Genomic DNA, 21,371 nt, shown 5'->3' on the forward strand with positions numbered 1-21,371 from the left:
TAGTTTACTTAGCAAAAATCCTGTTGACAGGTTTGCTTTAAAGAGGTTGTCACTAGCAGAGCGACATTTGTAATGTGGCATACAAAAATATAATGGTAGAAGAGATTTATGGGGAACGGTGCCTAACAACCTAGACCGAACCATTACAGGACAGTCCGCAAGGTTTTAATGCAAATAAAATGAGTGCCTGTGTAATATTCCAGGACTCATGAGTCTGACAGTTCCTCAAACATATGCAAGGGGGAGCTAACAAGAAAGCTCATCCTGTTTCTGGAGTCAGCCGATCTGACTTCTTCACTTTGGCGTTGTGAATAGTGCATTCCGCCTAGTTCTCACAGCATCACACAAATGACAGCACTCTTTTGTAGCTTGAACAGGACAATAAAACAATAAAATTAAGAACCTTTTGATAATGGTTAGCACTCTCTGGTCAGTACCAATCTTACAGAAGCCATTTTCTCAGGTGGGATTGACTGCTTATTTAGTATTAATCTGTCTCCCAAGCCTGTAGGAATATATTCTGCATTGTCCTATGTCGGTCCTCGTGATATCCGGAGGCCTTCATTGTCATTGCATTTTCATCGCATTTATGGCACTATCTTCAAGAATATGCTAAGGTGAAACTCTTTGAATCTTACCTTGTGCATACACAATGGAGTGTTCAAGTCTTCTGGTAATGAGACGTCTGATCTTGAGATCAATACAGATTGGATTGTAATACTATCCTTGTATTAACTACGTGAAGTGCTAGTGCAGCTTGCGTTTTTAAGCACTTGTGATAAGATGCCCTTGAGATGTTTCATGTGTTCGATGTATAAATGATTATAATGAATTGCCTGGAAAGCTAGGATAGGACGGCTACTGCATATTATTTTTTACATATATATACATTTTTGTTTAGCCTTGGGCAAGGAGCTTCATCTTTTTCCGGTCACGCAATGTTAAGACATTTGTGCCAGCCATTAATGACAATGATCAATGACACTTTTGCACAAGCTCAGTTGTTCGGATTTGTGGTTCCTAATATTAATGGACCTGAATGTACTTTACATGAAATCCCAAGTTCTACATCTTTTTCCCGGTGGTGGTATCTACCTTGCCCCAGTGGTCAGCTATGAGCAGCTGTCCCAGGTCCTGTCTCCTTCGATTAGTGCTGACATGGAGAGGGTTTCCGGTGTTGCCACATTAGCAGTGCTCTGCCATTACTAGGTAGATGAGATTTTAACCATCTCCTCTATACATTGCGGGCAGTTCCGGCACTTAGTTGAGCTGCAGTGGCGATTTTGAAATTCATATCACATCAATTTTTTCATTAGATTTTATCCAGTGTGTTCACATTGTAAATCCGCAAATACGTGCGGGGAAGTCTGCCGTGGGAGATTCTCAAAAACATATGCTCCAAGCGCCTTATTTGTATTTGTGCCTAATCAAAGTGTTCTCCAAAACTTGCCCAAATATTTTTATATTTCAGTTTTTCTTTTTTAATTTTCAAAAATTTCTACATTTCTGTTTTTTTCAGTCAAGATGTGGTGCAGAGTGTACATTAATGAGGATAAAATGAACTTTTTTGAATTTACCAAATGGCTGCAGTGAAAGAAAGAGTGAAAAATGTAAAGGGGTCTGAATACTTTCCGGAACCACTGTACCTGTGCTTATGTTCAAATGGATTTTTGAAATGCCAAATTGTCTTTAATGTAGCCTTTGTCTGAAAAGGCAAATTGTCAGCTCAATGACATGGCAAATTTATGCTGCATGTTGAAGTCTATGGAGAGGGGAAGGGGAGATGGTGGACGGAGCAAAGTGAGTGAGAGGCAGCGAGGATAGCTGGGGTGGGTCCCGAAGGCTTCTGCCGGCCTGAGTTTTGCTGGTTGTCCTGTCAGTCAAGTAGAATTGGATGGGAGCTCTTCACCCCAACCCATCCCTTGACCTCTCCTCTTCATCACCAGGTATCGTGAATTAGCTGAAAAGTTCACTTCATATAAAACCAAGAACCGATCAATACGTCCCTTGCCCATCGCACCCAATGTACAAAGGCCATTCAGTGCTTATTTACTCCATACCTTGCTTGTAGTATTTCAGTAGAAAATTGTATAGATGCATGGGGTACTCAGGCATTCATGCAGAGGAACAATTACACTGTTCTGGAATGGCCATCCCAGTCCCCAGACCTGAATATCATTGAACATCTGTGGGATCATTTGAAGAGGGCTGTCCATGCTCGGCGACCATCAAACTTAACTGAACTGGAATTGTTTTGTAAAGAGGAATGGTCAAAAATAGCTTCATCCAGGATCCAGGAACTCATTAAAAGCTACAGGAAGCGACTAGAGGCTGTTATTTTTGCAAACGGAGGATCTACTAAATATTAATGTCACTTTTCTGGTGGGGTGCCCATACTTAGGCACCTGTCAAATTTTGTTTGAATGCAGATTGCACATTTTCTGTTGGTACAATAAACCTCATTTCAAGGCAGAAACATTACTGTGTCCAACAGTTATTAGATATATGAAACTGAAATAGCTGTTGCAAAAAAACAATTTTTAGAAAACATTAAGCTTAAGATTAATAGGGGTGCCCAAACTTTTTCATATAACTGTAACTAATCAGAATGCAGCATTAGTGCTGCACAAGGTGGCTTTTAGTTACAAACGCCTGAGGGGGTTGCAGGTTCCCTTTAAGTGGTGAAAAAACAATGGTGCAATTTTTCAGGAAATAGGGCTGAGTTAGGGCTTATTTTTTGCTCTCCGAGCTGATGTTTTTATTGATACCATTTTGGGGTAGCTACGATCTTTTGATCGCCGGTTAATTTAACCCTGCTAATGTGTAGCAAGAAATGATCATCTCCTATGAATGAAGGCCACGTGGGACACTTGTAGCAGAGGGGCAATGACAACCACAGGGGTTGTCATGCCAACTCTTTAGCTCCCTGAGATCATGTGACGGGGCACTGTTATGAACTGGTGATTCAGAACCACAATGGACCTGGTGGTTAAGAGCACAGAAAATGACCTGATAGTTACTAATCACATAGGACGAGCTCTGAGATGTGGGAACTCTGCTGACCGCAATCCCTAATCCTATCACACCACACTAGAGGTAGCCGTGGAGCGCTCCTGACCAGACCTAGGCGCCTCGGGCACAGCCTGAGAAACTAGCTAGCCCTGAAGATAGAAAAATAAGCCTACCTTGCCTCAGAGAAATTCCCCAATGGAAAAGGCAGCCCCCCAGATATGACTGTGAGTAAAGATGAAAATACAAACACAGAGATGAAATAGATTTTAGCAAAGTGAGGCGCGACTTACTGAATAGACTTAGCAGAACTTAGCTTATGCAGGGCAGACAGGCCACAAGAACGATCCAGGAGAGAGCAAGACCAATACTGGAACATTGACTGGAGGCCAGGAACAAAGAACTAGGTGGAGTTAAATAGAGCAGCACCTAACGACTTAACCTCGTCACCTGAGGAAGGAAACTCAGAAGCCGCAGCCCCACTCACATCCACCAGAGGAAGCTCATGGACAGAACCAGCCGAAGTACCACTCATGACCACAGGAGGGAGCTTGACCACAGAATTCACAACAGGGCACCGATGGGTGGCGTTAGTGACATGCTTCTGGCATCGCCATGTTAAATGCTGCTGTCTGAGATTGACAGCGGCATTTAATATGTTAGGCTACGTTCACACTAGCGTTGTGCGCCGCTGCGTCGGCGACGCAACGCACGCAAAAACGCGGCAAAACGCTGCGTTTTGCGACGCATGCGTCGTTTTTTGCCGAAAATCGGACGCAAGAAAAATGCAACTTGTTGCGTTTTCTTGGTCCGACGCTTGCGGCAAAAAAGACGCATGCGTCGCACAACGCAACAAACAAAAACGCATGCGTCCCCCATGTTAAATATAGGGGCGCATGAAGCGTGCGTCGCCGCTGCGTCGCCCGACGCTAACCCGACGCACACTAGCATAACGCTAGTGTGAACGTAGCCTTAACAGCCCTGGGTGGATCGTGATTCCCCCCTGTGGCTGTTAGGGGCACATGTCAGCTGATGAAATCAGCTGTCATGTTCCAGAAAGCATGCAGGCTCAGTGCCGGAACCCGTAAGGAGTGCAAAGACATGACCTATGATGTGTGTATGTATACCTCATAGGTCGTGAAGGGGCATTAAAGGGCTTTAAGCATATGCCTTTAATTAGGGATTTAAAATCCTGATGACAAGTTCCCTTTTAAAGGACTGTTCCATTTTTATCATAAAGCAAAATTATCTAACTTAAACAAAGAAGAGCACATAATATGCCTCTTAACCCATGGGTTTACGATAATGTGATTGTGGGTAAGGCCGACGGATTGGTGACACAGATGTACACAGCGCTGCACCGAGGACAGTAAAGGCCAAATACTGCAGGGGAACAAGCTCACAGGAAGCGCTCAGGAAGTATTCGCATGTGTTCCAGTTTGCAGATATTTCTCCAGACTTCCTCACCACTGACAAGACAAATAAATGTCCCGCATTGTAATCTGTTGCTGTATCCCAGCTTTTGGCATTGCTCATTTCCAGGAGATGGCTATTGCCAATTCTGTAAATGCAGTGTACAGAGCTAAGCAGCAGAAGTGTACGGTGTGTGGCCTCGTGTAATACCCACCGCACCGTGCCATATCAAAGGCAGGATTCCGCAGATCTAAAAAGCTTGTGATGGCTACTCTTATCGCTTTCATGCGTGACTGAGCCGGTACCCATCATATGGAATCACAGGCTTTGCCTTACACACAGTAATGGTTGGGGGCCATATTAATCCCGCTCAGTGAGTTTTCTCTGCCCTTCTACGCAGCAGTTTACTTTTATTAGCCAGTGTACAATCCAGCCTGGGATTCTGGAAAAGACGTAAATGATTGGGATCTGCTGAAGAGACTCTTCTGCAGTATTTATTGATTTTACTGGTATCGCGCCATCATATTCCGACATTATCGTCACTGTCCCCTTAGGGAATTTGGATTGTGAGCCTCTATCACTGGAGTGTGGGAAGAAACCGGAGAAACCAGAGGAAACCCACACAAACACGGGGAGAACATACAAACTCCTAACAGATGTTGTAAAATCATGTAGTGAAATAACTTGCTTAATATATGACCACCTTGTCATAAAAAATACTACTTTGGGATTTTTAATGCCGTGTTTTACAGTCATGGCCAAAAGTATTGACACCCCTGCAATTCTGTCAGATAATACTCATTTTCTTCCTGAAAATGATTGCAAACACAAATAATTTGGTATTATCTTCATTTAATTTGTCTTAAATGAAAAAACACGAAAGAGAATGAAGCAAAAAGCAAAACATTGATCATTTCACACAAAACTCCAAAAATGGGCCAGACAAAAGAATTGGCACCCTCAGACTAATGCTTGGTTGCACAACCTTTAGCCAAAATAACTGCGACCAACTGTTTCCGGTAACCATCAATGAGTTTCTTACAATGCTCTGCTGGAATTTTAGACCATTCTTCTTTGGCAAACTTCTCCAGGTCCCTGATATATGAAGGGTGCCTTCTCCAAGCTGCCATTTTTAGATCTCTCCACAGGTGCTCTATGGCAGAGGTCCCCAACTCCAGTCCTCAAGGCCCACCAACATGTCATGTTTTCAGGATTTCCTTAGTCTTGCCCAGGTAATAATTGCTTCACCTGTGCAATGCAAAGGAAATCCTGGAAACATGACCTGTTGGTGGGCCTTGAGGACTGGAGTTGGGGACCTCTGCTCTATGGGATTCAGGTCTGGACTCATTGCTGACCACCTTAGAAGTCTCCAGTGCTTTCTCTCAAACCATTTTCTAGTGCTTTTTGAAGTGTGTTTTGGGTCATTGTCCTGCTGGAAGACCCATGACCTCTGAGGGAGACCCAGCTTTCTCACACTGGGCCCTACATTATGCTCAAAATTTGTTGGTAGTCTTCAGACTTCATAATGCCATGCACACGGTCAAGCAGTCCAGTGCCAGAGGCAGCAAAGCAACCCCAAAACATCAGGGAACCTCTGCCATGTTTGACTGTAGAGACCGTGTTCTTTTCTTTGCCTCTTTTTTTCTCCTGTAAACTCTATGTTGATGCCTTTGCCCAATAAGCTCTACTTTTCTCATCTGACCAAAGAACATTCTTCCAAAACGTTTTAGGCTTTTTCAGGTAACTTTTGGCAAACTCCAGCCTGGCTTTATGTCTCGGGGTAAGAAGTGGGGTCTTCCTGGGTCTCCTACGATACAGTCACTTTTCATTCAGACGCCGACGGATAGTACGGGTTGACACTGTTGTACCCTCGGACTGCAGGGCAGCTTGAACTTGTTTAGATGTTAATCGAGGTTCTTTATCCAACATCCGCACAATCTTGCGTTGAAATCTCTTGTCAATTTTTCTTTTTCGTCCACATCTAGGGAGGTTAGCCACAGTGCTATGGGCTTTAAACTTCTTGATGACACTGCGCACGGTAGACACAGGAACATTCAGGTCTTTGGAGATGGACTTGTAGCCTTGAGATTGCTCACGTTTCCTCACAATTTGGTTTCTCAAGTCCCAGACAGTTCTTTGGTCTTCTTTCTTTTCTCCATGCTCAATGTGGTACACACAAGGACACAGGACAGAGGTTGAGTCAACTTTAATCCATGTCAACTGACTGCAAGCGTGATTTAGTTATTGCCAACACCTGTTAGGTGCCACAGGTAAGTTACAAGTGCTGTTAATTACACAAATTAGAGAAGCATCACATGATTTTTCGAACAGTGCCAATACTTTTGTCCACCCCCTTTTTTATGTTTGGTGTGGAATTATATTCAATTTGGCTTTAGTACAATACTTTGTGTTTTTTTCATTTAAGACAAATTAAATGAAGATAATAATACCAAATAATTTGTGTTTGCAATCGTTTTCAGGAAGAAAATGAGTATTATCTGACAGAATTGCAGGGGTGTCAATACTTTTGGCCATGACTGTATGTAGTCTGATGGGTGTCAGGAGCGATGTGAATATCCGTCCTGACAGCACATGGGGCCTATTTAATGTCATTAATATTCACAAGTACATACCCGGAAAATGGATCGTGGCAAGGCTTTGTTATACACCGGAACTTTTCCAATCAGGAGGTCAATTTTGCTCTTTTAACCCCTTAATGCCTGCCAATATGTCTTTTAACTGACCTGAGATATAAGAGACTAGCATCCCCATACAGGTGACAATCCAGCAGCTATCGGCTGTACACTATAGCTGACAACTTGCTGCATTAGCCACGATCAGTGTTGGCACCGTCCATATCTGTTTAACCCCTTAGATGCTGCTGTAAATAGTGACTACATCATATAAATGGTTAACAGAGTGTGGGGGCTTCCTCTTTATCCCCATCGGTACCCTGAAATCATGGTTGTGTCGTCCTGATGTTTGCCATGGCAGTTCATGACCAAATAGCGGCTTTATAGTCTGCCGGCTGTAGCGACCTGTTCAGACGTTATAGCGACATTTAGGTGGTAAAAATACACTTTTTCATTCCGGTCATGCCACTTTGCATTAATTCCTGAAAATCACCTGAAGGGTTAATAGTAGTTACCTAACGGCAGTTTTCAATATGTTGAGGGGGGCTGTTTTTAAAATGTTATCACTTTTGGAGTATTTTCCAATATATGGGACCCCTAAAGACACTTCAAACCTGGATAGGTCCCTACAAAATTCTATTTTTTAAATTTCCATGAAAAAGTGAAAAATTAAAGGGATAATCATTCAAAGTTTGAAAATTGCTAATTGATTTTACATTTTTTGTCAAATTTCTGATATTTTTTATAAACCCAAAACATATCAACCTAAATTTACCATTATCCTAAAGTATAATGTGTTACGAAGAAAACAATCTCTAAAATCACTGGAATTTGTCAAAGCGTTCCAGAGTTATTACCACATAGTGACGCTGGTCAGATTTTTAAAATTTTGCTTTGTCACTAAGGGGTTAAATGTCTTCTCCTCTGGAGCCCCAACATTTACTTGCCCTCTCCACAGTACTGAAAGTAACGGCTGTGCTATGGGAATAGTGCAGAATTTCATCTACTGCCCTTTGTGGCTAGTAATGGAAAATGCTGTTGGGGACTTTTCTGTGATGAGGGCTACTGCGTGATAAGAAGATCTGATGGTCATCTAATGATGGGCAACATGGCTCTTTTGGCACGCGCACTTGCCTTCTGAATTTTTACTTGTTTAATTGCGTGTATTCTAGCTGCGATTTGGTGGTATTGTTTTCTTTACTATTTTGGAGGGGCAACAACCTGTTAGTGTGACCTTCATCGGCCATGGCTGGAGACCGTGATCTACCCCCGCTACCGACTGACTTCGGCGATCTCCCGCCGCCGTCAGTCTTTGCTCCTCTCTGTCATGTCCTCCACTGCCCTCCTCTCCTCTCCCCTCATTCCTGTCCTCCGCTCCCCCGTGGTCCGATCGCACCCCCCATACCTCCCGAGTCCCGGTGTCCATCCGTCTTCTCCCATGGGCGCCGCCATCTTCCAAAATGGCGCCAAAATGGCGGGCGCATGCACAGTGCGCCCGCCCAGTCTGCCGGCCTGCAGATTCATTCATTCATTCATTCATTCATTCATTCGAGGTACATTTTGATCACAGTGATCAAAATAAAAAAATAGTAAATACCCCCCCCCATCCATTTATTACCCCCATAGGTAGGGAAAATGGAAATAAAGAAAATATTTTTATTTTTCCACTAGGGTGGATTTTTCCATTTTTCTGCAGCATGTCAATTTTTTGTGCGGATTCCACAGCGTTTTCCACCTGTTCCTCAATAGGAATCCGCAGGTGAAATCCGCACAAAAAACACTGGAAATCCGCGGTGGATTTTTCAAAAATGGTGCGGAAAAATCCGCACACTAATCCGCAACGTGGGCACATAGGGTTAGGGTTGGAATTAGGGTTAGGGTTGGAATTGAGGTTAAGATTAGGGATGTGTTGGGGTCAGGGTTAGTATTGGGATTAGGGTTAGGGGTGTGTTGGGGTTAGGGGTGTGATTAGGGTTATGGTTAGGCTTGGAATTAGGGTTAGGGGTGTGTTGGGGTTAGTGTTGGAGTTTGAATTGAGAGGTTTCCACGGTTTACGCACATCAGGGGGTCTCCAAATGCGACATGGCGCCACCATTGATTCCAGCCAATCTTGCGTTCAAAAAGTAAAATGGTGCTCCCTCCCTTCCAAGCCCCGACATGCGCCCAAACAGTGGTTTACCCAAACGTATGGGGCATAAGCGTACTCGGGGAAAAATTGCACAACAACTTTGGGGGTCTAATTTATCTTGTTACCCTTGGGAAAATAAAAAAAATTGGGGGCTAAAAAAATTATTTTTGTGGGAAAAAATGATTTTTTATTTTCATGGCTCTGCGAATTCTGTGAAGCACTTGGGGGTTCAAAGTGCTCACCACACATCTAGATAAGTTCCTTGGGGGGGGGGTCTAGTTTCCAAAATGGGGTCATTTGTGGGGGTTTCTACTGTTTAGGCACATCAGGGGCTCTGCAAATGCAATGTGACGCTCGCAGACCATTCCATCAAAATCTGCATTTCGAAACATCACTACTTCCCTTCCGAGCCCAGACTTGCGCCAAAACAGTGGTTTACCCCCACATATGGGATATCAGCGTATTCAGGACATATTGGACAACAACTTTCGGGGTCCAGTTTCTCCTTTTACCCTTGGAAAAATAAAAACCATTGTTGCTAAAAGATCATTTTTGTGACTAAAAAGTTAAATGTTCATTTTTTCCTTCCATGTTGCTTCTGCTGCTGTGAAACACATGAAGGGTTAATAAACTTCTTGAATGTGGTTTTGATCAGCTTGAGGGGTGCAGTTTTTAGAATGGTGTCACTTTTGGGTATTTTCAGCCATATAGACTTCTCAAACTGACTTCAAATGTGAGGTGGTCCCTAAAAATAATGGTTTTTTTTTGTTTTGTAAAAATGAGAAATCGCTGGTCAAATTTTAACCCTTATAACTTCCTAGCAAAAAAAATTGTTTCCAAAATTGTGCTGATGTAAAGTAGACATGTGGGAAATGTAATTTATTAACTATTTTGTGTCACATAACCCTCTGGTTTTACAGAATGAAAATAAAAATTTGAAAATTGCGAAACTTTCAAAATTTTTGCCAAATTTCCGTTTTTTTTTTTTTTTTTCACAAACGCAAAAATTATTGACCTAAATTTACCACTAACATGAAGCCCAATATGTCACGAAAAAACAATCTTGGAACCGCTAGGATCCATTGACGCGTTCCTGAGTTATTACCTCATAAAGGGACACTGGTCAGAATTGCAAAAAATGGCCAGGTCATTAAAGTCAAAATAGGCTGGGTCATGAAGGGGTTAAACATTCTCTTGAAAATTAGTATATGTTGATGTGTGCTGTCGATTCTGTCCTCCTGGTGTATACGCTAATTACAGCTAACGGGGTCCTTGAACAATGGAGATTCTTCCAGGAAATTGCTGTTCACAGTGTTTCTTTTTTTTAACCTTTTATGAAATCTTGTATTCTATTAATGTTGTTTTTCTCTACAGATGTAAAACAAAAGTCTATCCGGATAATTTACCCACCACAAGTGTTGTGATAGTGTTTCACAATGAAGCCTGGACGACCTTACTGAGGACTGTGCACAGTGTTATGAATAGGTCACCACGGCACCTTCTTGAGGAGATTGTTCTCGTGGACGACGCCAGCGAAAGAGGTTTGTGTCAGAAAAGGCATCTTTTGATCAGATTGACGCTGATGGGAAATTTCAATAGTTTTATTGAGGTTTATTATTTTTGTTCAATAAATACTCTTTAACAGAAATCTTTTGTTTTTGTCTCGCTATACTCTGAGAGCCGTCATTGTTTGTCGCATTTTCAGCACAATTATCAGTAAAATATTTAAATTCTTTTATTAGTAATCCATTAAAAACTGAGGTTTCCACTGACGTGCAAAATCCAATGCATTTCTGGGGTGTAGAACGCCCTTAAAGGTCATGTCCTTTTGGTGCTATAAGCTGCCCCCCGTGTGTTACCGATGCATGCTCCCTGATACAATTTACCAGTGGTATAGACACATACTGGGAGCTTTTCTCTGAGAAAGCCCGGTTAGGCTACTTTCACACTAGCGCTAACTGCAATCCGTCACAATGCGTCGTTTTTTCCCCATAGACTTGTATTTACGACGCATTGCGAAGGATTGCCACACGTCGCATCCGTCGTGCGACGGATGCGTCGTGCTTCTGCGGACCGTCGGGAGCAAAAAACGCTACATGTAACGTTTTTTGCTCCTGACAGACCGCTTTTTCCGACCGCGCATGCGCGGCCGGAACTCCGCCCCCACCTCCCCGCACCTTACAATGGGGCAGCGGATGCGCCGGAGAAATGCATCCGCTGCCTCCATTGTGCAATGCGTTAAACGCTAGCGTCGGAATCTCTCCCCGACGCATTGCGACGGGGAGATTCCGACGCTAGTGTGAAAGTAGCCTAAGTGATGCACATGGCATTAGTAACAACAAACGGGGGGCCAGAAGACATGGCAGGTTCCCTTTAATCATAGTGCATCTCAGAGGAACATGGGAGCATTATTTCTACCACTAAGAACATGGTGATAGCGTGATAATCTGTGCAAAGACCAAACCAAATAGAAATCGTGCATGCGTGAAATCATCTGGAAGCACTGGGTTACTATGCGCATATGGTGCTTCCTGCTCGCACCCCTGGGAAAGCGTTCGGTGAGCGCCAGGTGAAGGGAGCAGGTTGTTCCTCGCAGAGGTGGGGGATGGTTTTTCTCAGCGGAGCTGTATGAAGGCTTATTTTTGTGTTTACGTCTTGTTGTAGTTTTCTTTCCTACCATTTTGTGGAACATGTGACATTATGGTCGCTTTTTATTAATCTTTGGAGGCAAAATAAACCCAAAAAACTCCTGCGATTCATTTTTTTTTATTTTTTTTTTTATTATTGATAAGATGCCAAAGATGATGCATCAGCAAAGTGTTCTCCTTATAGTAAAAACTCAGTGGGTACGCTGGCATTTCAGTGCCATGGGCACATACCCCCGTACATGGTTTACCGATCTGGTTAATTTGCTTTTTTTTTTAGATTGAGTATTAACAGTTCAGACTTTTACATATACAGCAGAGAGGATGTGGAAACCACAAAAGAAACGACCAACAAGGGTAGCTATGATAAAAGTAAAAACAAACTCTTTATTAAATACATATCTATAAAACATATTTAGGACATAAATAGAACAAAGATAGGAAAATGGAAGATGTCACAATACAGGTACACTACTATAAGAAACAAGAATGTGCGGGCTAGACCCTGACTCCCTAATTAAAAAAGGTCTTTGTAGTGGGAGATGACACCAAAAGAACGGATAGGCTACAGATAGTATAAAGCACTCTACATATACTAACTACTGTGCCCCAGAAGTAGTGGTCATAAGATGTACCTAAATCTCTGAAGTGCCAATATATTAAGTTACCAACTATATAAAGTAAGGCCCAGAGAACTAACAAATCACCAAGACGTCCACAGTGTCCACTAAAACCGGGCATGTAGAGTGTAGGTACAACCAAGTAAATCACCAACCAATGCCATATCCGAACGCACTAAACCCAGCCCCAGGAACGGTACCAGGGAGGTGCCAATGCACCCATATGGAGCATAATCCAAAGCGTGAACCAATCACTATTACCTGGTCCTGGGCGGTAAGCAGGTGTACAGCAGGAGAGTAGCCGGCACGTCTAGGGGATTGGTTGGTGATTTACTTGGTTGTACCTACACTCTACATGCCCGGTTTTAGTGGACACTGTGGACGTCTTGGTGATTTGTTAGTTCTCTGGGCCTTACTTTATATAGTTGGTAACTGTTAATATATTGGCACTTCAGAGATTAAGGTACATCTTATGACCACTACTTCTGGGGCGCAGTAGTTAGTATATGTAGAGTGCTTTATACTATCTGTAGCCTATCCGTTCTTTTGGTGTCATCTCCCACTACAAAGACCTTTTTTAATTAGGGAGTCAGGGTCTAGCCCGCACATTCTTGTTTCTTATAGTAGTGTACCTGTATTGTGACATCTTCCATTTTCCTATCTTTGTTCTATTTATGTCCTAAATATGTTTTATAGATATGTATTTAATAAAGAGTTTGTTTTTACTTTTATCATAGCTACCCTTGTTGGTCGTTTCTTTTGTGGTTTCCACATCCTCTCTGTATTATACAGTTACGACTGGTACGGTTATTAGTCTGAAAAGTGAGCAACAGTGAGTGTTTACATTAGTTTACTCACGCGATGTTGCTCCCTAGTACCACCATTTGGATAATATACAGCAATACATATACTTTCTGACATTTCATTTACTTGTGACTGGGGAAAACATGTGATCCTGATTTTATATTCTAGTTGGGCTGTCCATGCATGTGTTGTGAGTGTCACACAGCGGCGACACATGCGCTCCAGGTATCCGGGTTCCCGAGGCAGCTATTCGGGGAAGCACTTACCCAAAGCTATTCACACATCCCTAATAGCAACCCGTTGGCTCCCCACAATGGCGTCTCCATGGTCGGATCGCAGTGCTTAAATGCTGCTGTCTGTTAAAGGCAGGTACCAGCTATGTGATATGGCCCTGTGTGGAGTGTTCTCAGCTCTGACACACGCTCCATGGTGTATCCGTGTATATACACTGTTCTCCATTTATATTTTCATTATTCTGTAGGTTGTCATGATCTTGACAATGCCAAATATATCTGTTTTGTGAGGATGCAGTATGGCTGCCTGTTTTCCCAGGTGTAGTTTTTTCTGGTATCATTGCTTTTTCATACTACTTTCAATTATTAAATTATTTTTCGTTTTGCACTATGAACAGAAAACAATACATCTGGAATTGTTTTTCCATTTTATTTTTACACCGTTCACCGTGCAGTATAATTGCGGAGACCTTAGTTAAGTATGAGGCTGCCGTCACACTATCAGTATTTGGTCAGTATTTTACCTCAGTATTTGTAAGCCAAAACCAAGAGTGGGTGATAAATGCAGAAGTGGTGCATATGTATGCATTATACTTCTCCTCTAATTGTTCCACTCCTGGTTTTGGCTTACAAATACTGAGGTAAAATACTGACCAAACACTGATAGTGTGATGGCAGCCTTACTGTTGGGGAGTGAGGGAGCATGGTCACTGGCATTTTATAGGGGTCCGCACTGTGGGTATCTGCCTTTTTACAATTGGACAGCGTGGCAGTGGGATGGAAGTACATGCTCCTGAGAGCTGGACAAAATGAAAACACATTAGGTGCCAATAAGATCTGTGCCCTGTATGTCCGTAATGGAGTGGAGAGAAAAAAGGTTTTATATCCATTCCTACTTCTATTTGCAGGAATGTATTGTCAGTGAAAGGTCCACTTTTATGAAGTTTGTTATGCTTTAAAACTAGATGGTGGCCCGATTCTAACGCATCGGGTATTCTAGAATATGCATGTCCACGTATTATATTGCCCAGCCACGTAGTATATTGGCCAGTCACGTATTGCCCAGCCACATAGTATATAGCACAGCCCACGTAGTAAGGTATATTGCCCAGTCACGTAGTATATTGGCCAGCACAGAGCCATGTAGTATAGAGACTTTAAAAAAAATAAATAAATAAACATATACTCACCTATAGCCCGTTGAAGTCCTGCTATACTTACCATCCGCTGCCTTTCTCGCTCCTCGCCACGCTCCCGGGACCGCTCCATTGCAAGCGGCAGCTTCCGCTCTCGTCCCAGGGCTGGTGTGAGCAGGACCTATGATGACGTCGCGGTCACATGACCGTGATGTCACGGCAGGTCCTTGTCGCACACCAGCCCTGGGACGGGAGCGGAAGCTGCCGCTTGCAATGGAGCGGTCCCGGGAGCGTGGCGAGGAGCAAGAAAGGCGGCGGAGGGTGAGTATAGCAGGTTTTTTGTTTTTTTTATTATTTTTAACATGACATATTTTTACTATTGATGCTGCTTAGGCAGCATCAATAGTAAATAGTTGGGGACACACAGGGTTAATAGCAGCGGTAACGGAGCGCGTTACACCGCGGGCCATTACCGCTGCCATTAACCCTGTGTGAGTGGAGGGGATTACGGAGCAGGCGCTGGGCAGTGAGTGCAGGGGAGTAGGGGAGGGACTAATCGGACTGTGGCCGTCGCTGATTGGTCGCGGCAGCCATGACAGGCAGCGGCCAGGACCAGCGAACGAATAACCGTGACAGAAGGACAGACAGACGGACGGAAGTGACCCTTAGACAATTAAGTATATAGATGGAAAGCATTGCTTTTCTAGTAGTTGATGCGTGAGTTTTTTGACTGCATTTTGGCAGAATAAAACCTAATAAGAATTAGGCTGTAATCACTGCTGAGGAGCATCAATGCACATAAGACCCTCTACGAGTAAGGGTGCGTTCACACAGGGGCGTTTTTTTGCTGCTTTTTTATGCTAATTTTCAGCTGCTTTTTACAGTACCAGCGAAGCTTATGAGATCTTAGAAATCTCATGCACACACATTGGTTTTTTGTTTGATCAGTATTTTGTGCTTTGCTGCGTTTTTTGGACATAGAGCATGTCACTTCTTTCAGCGTTTTTGCTGCATTTTTTCACCCATTGACTTGAATGGGTGTTGAAGAAAAACGCAGCAAAAATGTAGGTATCATTATTTGCTGTGTTTTTGCTGCTGAAAATCCAAGGATATTAGCATGGGCAAAGAGCTAAAAACCGCACCAAAAACGCATCAAATACTCAACAAAAAACGCACCTAAACCTGCGTTTTTGACGCAGCTTCTTTCCTGCCAAGATCAGGTTTTGCTGCAGGAAAAAAAAGCAGCAAAACGTCCAGTGTGAACTTAGTCCCTAATAGTGACTGATACAGTTTGGAGCAGCTGTCCACCATGGTTTGTGCCACTGGCAGGCCGCTGTAGACAGATTTTTTTTTTTTTCAGTTTTGTGGCCGTGTTACTGCATGTGAGAGGAATAACTGGAGACTGGGAAGCTGGACAGCAGCTCCACGCTATACTGCCAGATACATCCGTCCCGCTATGTATATTATTACATTGTGCCATACTGAAAGCTCCATTCCCCTTGAAGTGTACACAGTGCTATGGAGTCACTTACACCGTACTACACCTTATCTTATGGTAAAGGGCCACTGTGTAGGGAATGTCTGTACATGGGGAGCACACATCTCCGCTCCAATATTACACGCGTTCAGTGACCTTCATGGTCTTCATCTGCATTACTAAAGGCAAACCTCCTGCTCACCTTGCAGTAGTCTGTAGATTTCTAGTCTGTCAGTATCAATGCTAACCATCTTCCCCAACTGCTAGAAAACACCCTACTCTTCCTCATGCTGTGATATTTTCTGGTGCCATGCCCCTGTGTGCATACAGTGTCTACTCAGTACGCCGGTGCCAAATGCTGCCTTGTCTCCGCTGCGTAGGAAGGTGTCAGACAACAAAGTGCCGCTGCCTGATCATGGAGCGCAGCGCTGGCAGGACGACTTGGCTGCACCTCTGTTTTGGGTGGTTTTGTTCTCTACACTCATAAGTGAGTGTTACTCTTGTCGCCTTAGCAATGCATTATATATGTTATATCATCTGAACTTGAAAAATAGTAGAATGTAGAAAAGTAAAAAAATATATATTTTACAGTTTGATCATTTTTTTTAATTGTTGATCTCTAATCATGAAAATGATTTTCATCAAGAAGTGATAAGTCCGTGTATAGTCTAACTGTGGTGCTGCACAAATGATATAGCCAACAGTATGCAGACGACAGCACACATGTACCAAGCCACCTTTGTCCCCACTCTTCTGGAAAGCCCTTCTGCTAAATATTGCTTTAGTATTATTAGTTTTGGGGGCTTGAGCTCCTGGACACCCTCAGGCGACATGCCCACGATGGGTATCTGGTGCACTTCTCATGTTGCATATTTTCTTCTCCTATTAGTTGTTAGGTGCCTTTTTTATTGTGATTTTGAGTGCTTTTTTTTTACATGCATTTTTCCTGTTTTTCTGTTGTGGTTTTTGTCTCCTGCTGGTGTTTTTTTTTCTTTTTTTTGTTTGTTTTTTAATAAAACTATTTGAACCTTATGACACTGCGTGTTTTGCTTAGCGAAAATGCGCAGCATTAAAAGTGCACCAAACACGTAAAGGGAAGCTATGAGTAGTTATTGCTTCCTAATCTGAGAGCAGCATAATGTAGAGACAGAGACCCTGATGACAGCAATGGGTCACTTACCGGGCTGCTTGCTGTAGTTTTGATTAAAATCCCTTTTACTATCAGGAGATCATCAGTAGAGGACAAGGCTCCTGCCATGTAGTCCTCCATATTCATGATAATCAGAAAAATAATCCCACGATTGGATAAAGATAATACTGTGATGATAGGTTATATTATCCCACAATGTTGATACCAATCTCAAGTATGCCCCGTTCCTACGCAGATAGAGATAGAATCATATATAGACAAACGCGTATATGAAACATCAAATAACAATCTTTATTAGAATAAAATCAGAAATACACAGATAAAAATAATACCCATAGGTGGATGAGCCAGAAAAAACATAAGTGGCACCACTACTGAGCGGCAAGTCCTGCAAGACCTAGTAACCCATAGTAATCTGAGTGTTGCTGTATAGGGCGGAACTCCTAAAGTAGGGATCCCAACAGCCCACCACACATATAGCTAGATTCCACGTTATGTAGCCAAATGGCAATATCAAAGTGGCTATGTACTAAAAATACGGTAGGTAGCAGGAAAAGGAAACACCTATACTGACAACAGCCATAATCAAAAGATGTGACAGGATCTTACCGGAGCTCAGGAGATGGTGCCACAGCCCCTACGCGCGTTTCGGCGCTGTGCCTTCGTCAGGGGGAGTCTCCATATTCATGAGCTCTGTGTCACTCCATCCCCTCCTCTGGCTGCTTTCTGCCTAGGCAGAGGGTATACAGAAAGCAGCCAATCGGTGGTGTGTGCCGCATTTAGGCTGTGTGCGCACGTTGCATTTTTTATGCGTTTCTGCCACGTTTTTTGCCGCAGTGGAAACTCAAAAAACACATTCCCATGCAATCCTATGGGATTCCGCAGTTGCTGTGCTCATGCTGGGGATTTTACGGCTGTGGAATCGCATAGCGCTAAAATCCGCAGCATGTTCTTTATTTCTGCAGAATCGTGGCGATTCCGCCGCCATACGATTACATTGAAACACTCGCTTTACGCATGTCGCTATGCTGACCATGTGTAAAGTGAGCGCTACATGTGCGGATGGTACCCGGGTCTGGAGGAGAGGAGACTCTCCTTCAGGCCCTGGGTACAATATTTTTGTAAAAAAAAAAAAAAATTTAAATAAAAAATAGGGATATATTTACCTTCTGATATCCCCGGAGTCCTCCCGGCTCTCAGCGGTGCACGCGGCGGCTTCCGTTCCCAGGGATGCATTGCGCGAATCACCTGAGATGACGTGGTCACGCGACTGTGACGTCACCAAGGTCCTTGGCGCAAAGCATCCCTTGGAACGGAACGTATTATTATTATTATTATTATTTTTAACATTCTATCTTTTACTATTGATGCTGCATAGGCTGCATCAATAGTAAAAAGTTGGTCACACTTGTCAAGCACGACGCTTAACGAGTGTGACCAACCTGTCAATCACTTTTCCAAGCGATGCTTCACATCGCTTGTAAAGCGCAAGCATTCTGCAAGCTAAAAACGCTTGTGCTTTGTGGGAAAACACATGCGAATTCCACATGCATTTTACCCGCGGCAGCGAGTTGCGGACATTTCCGCAGCATTTCTGCAACGTGGGCACAGAGCTCTGGTAGATCTGCAACCGCTAAACCAGTGATATTATCAAAACTACAGCAAGCAGCCCAGTAAGTGACACATCTCTAAGATCAGTGTTTCTATCCCTATGTCATGCTGCTTTCAGATGGGATAGCAATAATAACTCTTTTCTTTATTACCAACGTTGGTGGGCAATTATCTAGGTTCTATTACTGTATGCTGTAACTGGACTAGCTGAAGCCATGACGTTTTTGTGTAGTTCTGGCCCATGCCGCTAATTTCTGTGGCTTTTTTATGAATGTCGCGTTCTTCTGTTTACTGTTCAGCAAATAACACAGCAATGTGGGCCTTTTATGGGCCACACAAGTGGTGCTAAGGAGACACCAGTTTGCCGAATTCTTTCTCTCTTGCTTTTGTTTTTTTCCTAAACACACACTATTAAGCCATGAAATATTTAGAGGATCCCCAGATTTAATACAGTGTAGATATGCATCTATTGCAAGTGAAAGAATAATTAATGTGGCAGCTCATTTCCCTAGATAAAGCCTGTCAAATTAAGATTCCATTCATGCAAAGTACGAACTGTTTCCAAAATAAATGTGTGTATGGCCTCTGTCACATTGGCTTATCCTTCCTTTATGTCTGGTTGGATCTCGTGACGTAGGAACATGAGCAAAGCCTTATATATTGGCCATTAGAATAGCAGCAATGGGAAACTTTTCATCTCACTGTATAGCTCCTTGTCCATCACGGAGGATGTCAGGAATAATGCCTCCTGTGTCACACATTGTCACACATTGGTTTGTCACTTAGTGCTTGTTCCTGCAGGCCTTCCTGGCAGTATCATGGGGCAGCGCTGCATAAGTCACTGACGTTAGTAAGACCACGCTGTCTACTGCTTAGCGTCACTCCATTCATACTGGCTCTAATTGTGGTGCAATTGCTGGAATTGGATCGTGTAATGTGGACAACTTGTAAAAAGTAAGCTTCTGTTATAGCAGAATTACCTGACACCAATAGTATACAAGTCCTAAGCATAGCCTCCGAGGGTTGTGACGGACCGCCATTGTACAGTGCATGATAATCCAGTTATAGAATTGCTGAGAAATGTTACAGGGGTTGTCTGATCGAAGAAGTCTGCAGTCCCTCTATGGGACACCACACTACTGTTGATGTGATGTGGGGGGCATTTGACGCTCTGTCACCGCTGTGGATGTGATGTGGGGGGCATGTGACGCTTTGTCACCGCTGTGTATGTGATGTGGGGGGCATGTGACGCTCTGTCGCCGCTGTGGATGTGATGTGGGGGCATGTGACGCTTTGTCACCGCTGTGTATGTGATGTGGGGGGCATGTGACGCTCTGTCACCGCTGTGGATGTGATGTGGGGGCATGTGACGCTCTGTCGCCGCTGTGGATGTGATGTGGGGGCATGTGACGCTCTGTCGCCGCTGTGGATGTGATGTGGGGGGCATGTGACGCTCTGTCGCTGCTGTGGATGTGATGTGGGGGGCATGTGACGCTCTGTCGCCGCTGTGGATGTGATGTGGGGGGCATGTGACGCTCTGTCGCCGCTGTGGATGTGATGTGGGGGGCATGTGACGCTCTGTCGCCGCTGTGGATGTGATGTGGGGGCATGTGACGCTCTGTCGCCGCTGTGGATGTGATGTGGGGGGCATGTGACGCTCTGTCGCCGCTGTGGATGTGATGTGGGGGGCATGTGATGCTCTGTCGCCGCTGTGGATGTGATGTGGGGGGCATGTGACGCTCTGTCGCCGCTGTGGATGTGATGTGGGGGGCATGTGACGCTCTGTCGCCGCTGTGGATGTGATGTGGGGGGCATGTGACGCTCTGTCGCCGCTGTGGATGTGATGTGGGGGGCATGTGACGCTCTGTCGCCGCTGTGGATGTGATGTGGGGGGCATGTGACGCTCTGTCGCCGCTGTGGATGTGATGTGGGGGGCATGTGACGCTCTGTCGCTGCTGTGGATGTGATGTGGGGGGCATGTGACGCTCTGTCACCGCTGTGGATGTGATGTGGGGGGCATGTGACGCTCTGTCACCGCTGTGGATGTGATGTGGGGGGCATGTGACGCTCTGTCACCGCTGTGGATGTGATGTGGGGGGCATGTGACGCTCTGTCGCTGCTGTGGATGTGATGTGGGGGGCATGTGACGCTCTGTCGCCGCTGTGGATGTGATGTGGGGGGCATGTGACGCTCTGTCACCGCTGTGGATGTGATGTGGGGGGCATGTGACGCTCTGTCACCGCTGTGGATGTGATGTGAAGGGAAATTCAGGAGGAACGAGAGGCAGAAACAAAAACTAAATGTATTGGGGTGTTGTATATTACATTACAGCACAGATTGGATTTCGGGGTCGGACAACCTCTTAGGCCATGTTCACACAGTGCGTTTTTTACCGCGGAACCGCAGCGGTTTTGCCGCTGCGGTTCCGCAGCTGTTTTCCATGCAGGGTACAGTACACTGTACCCTATGGAAAACAGGACACACTGTGCACATGGTCCGGAAATTGTAAAAA

The 21,371-nt window shown here is 44.1% G+C and overlaps 1 protein-coding gene across 1 annotated transcript in view; it reads left to right on the plus strand.

Moving 5' to 3' along the window:
- Positions 1–21,371, plus strand: part of GALNT1 (polypeptide N-acetylgalactosaminyltransferase 1) — a 154,555-nt gene that overhangs the window by 70,814 nt on the left and 62,370 nt on the right. The window contains exon 4 of the mRNA XM_069730498.1: positions 10,558–10,724. Within this exon, the coding sequence (XP_069586599.1) occupies positions 10,558–10,724 (167 nt within the window). The remainder of the gene's footprint in view (positions 1–10,557; positions 10,725–21,371) is intronic.

The sequence above is a fragment of the Ranitomeya imitator genome, chromosome 6, assembly GCF_032444005.1.
Source record: "Ranitomeya imitator isolate aRanImi1 chromosome 6, aRanImi1.pri, whole genome shotgun sequence".
Classification (NCBI taxonomy): Eukaryota; Metazoa; Chordata; class Amphibia; order Anura; family Dendrobatidae; genus Ranitomeya; species Ranitomeya imitator.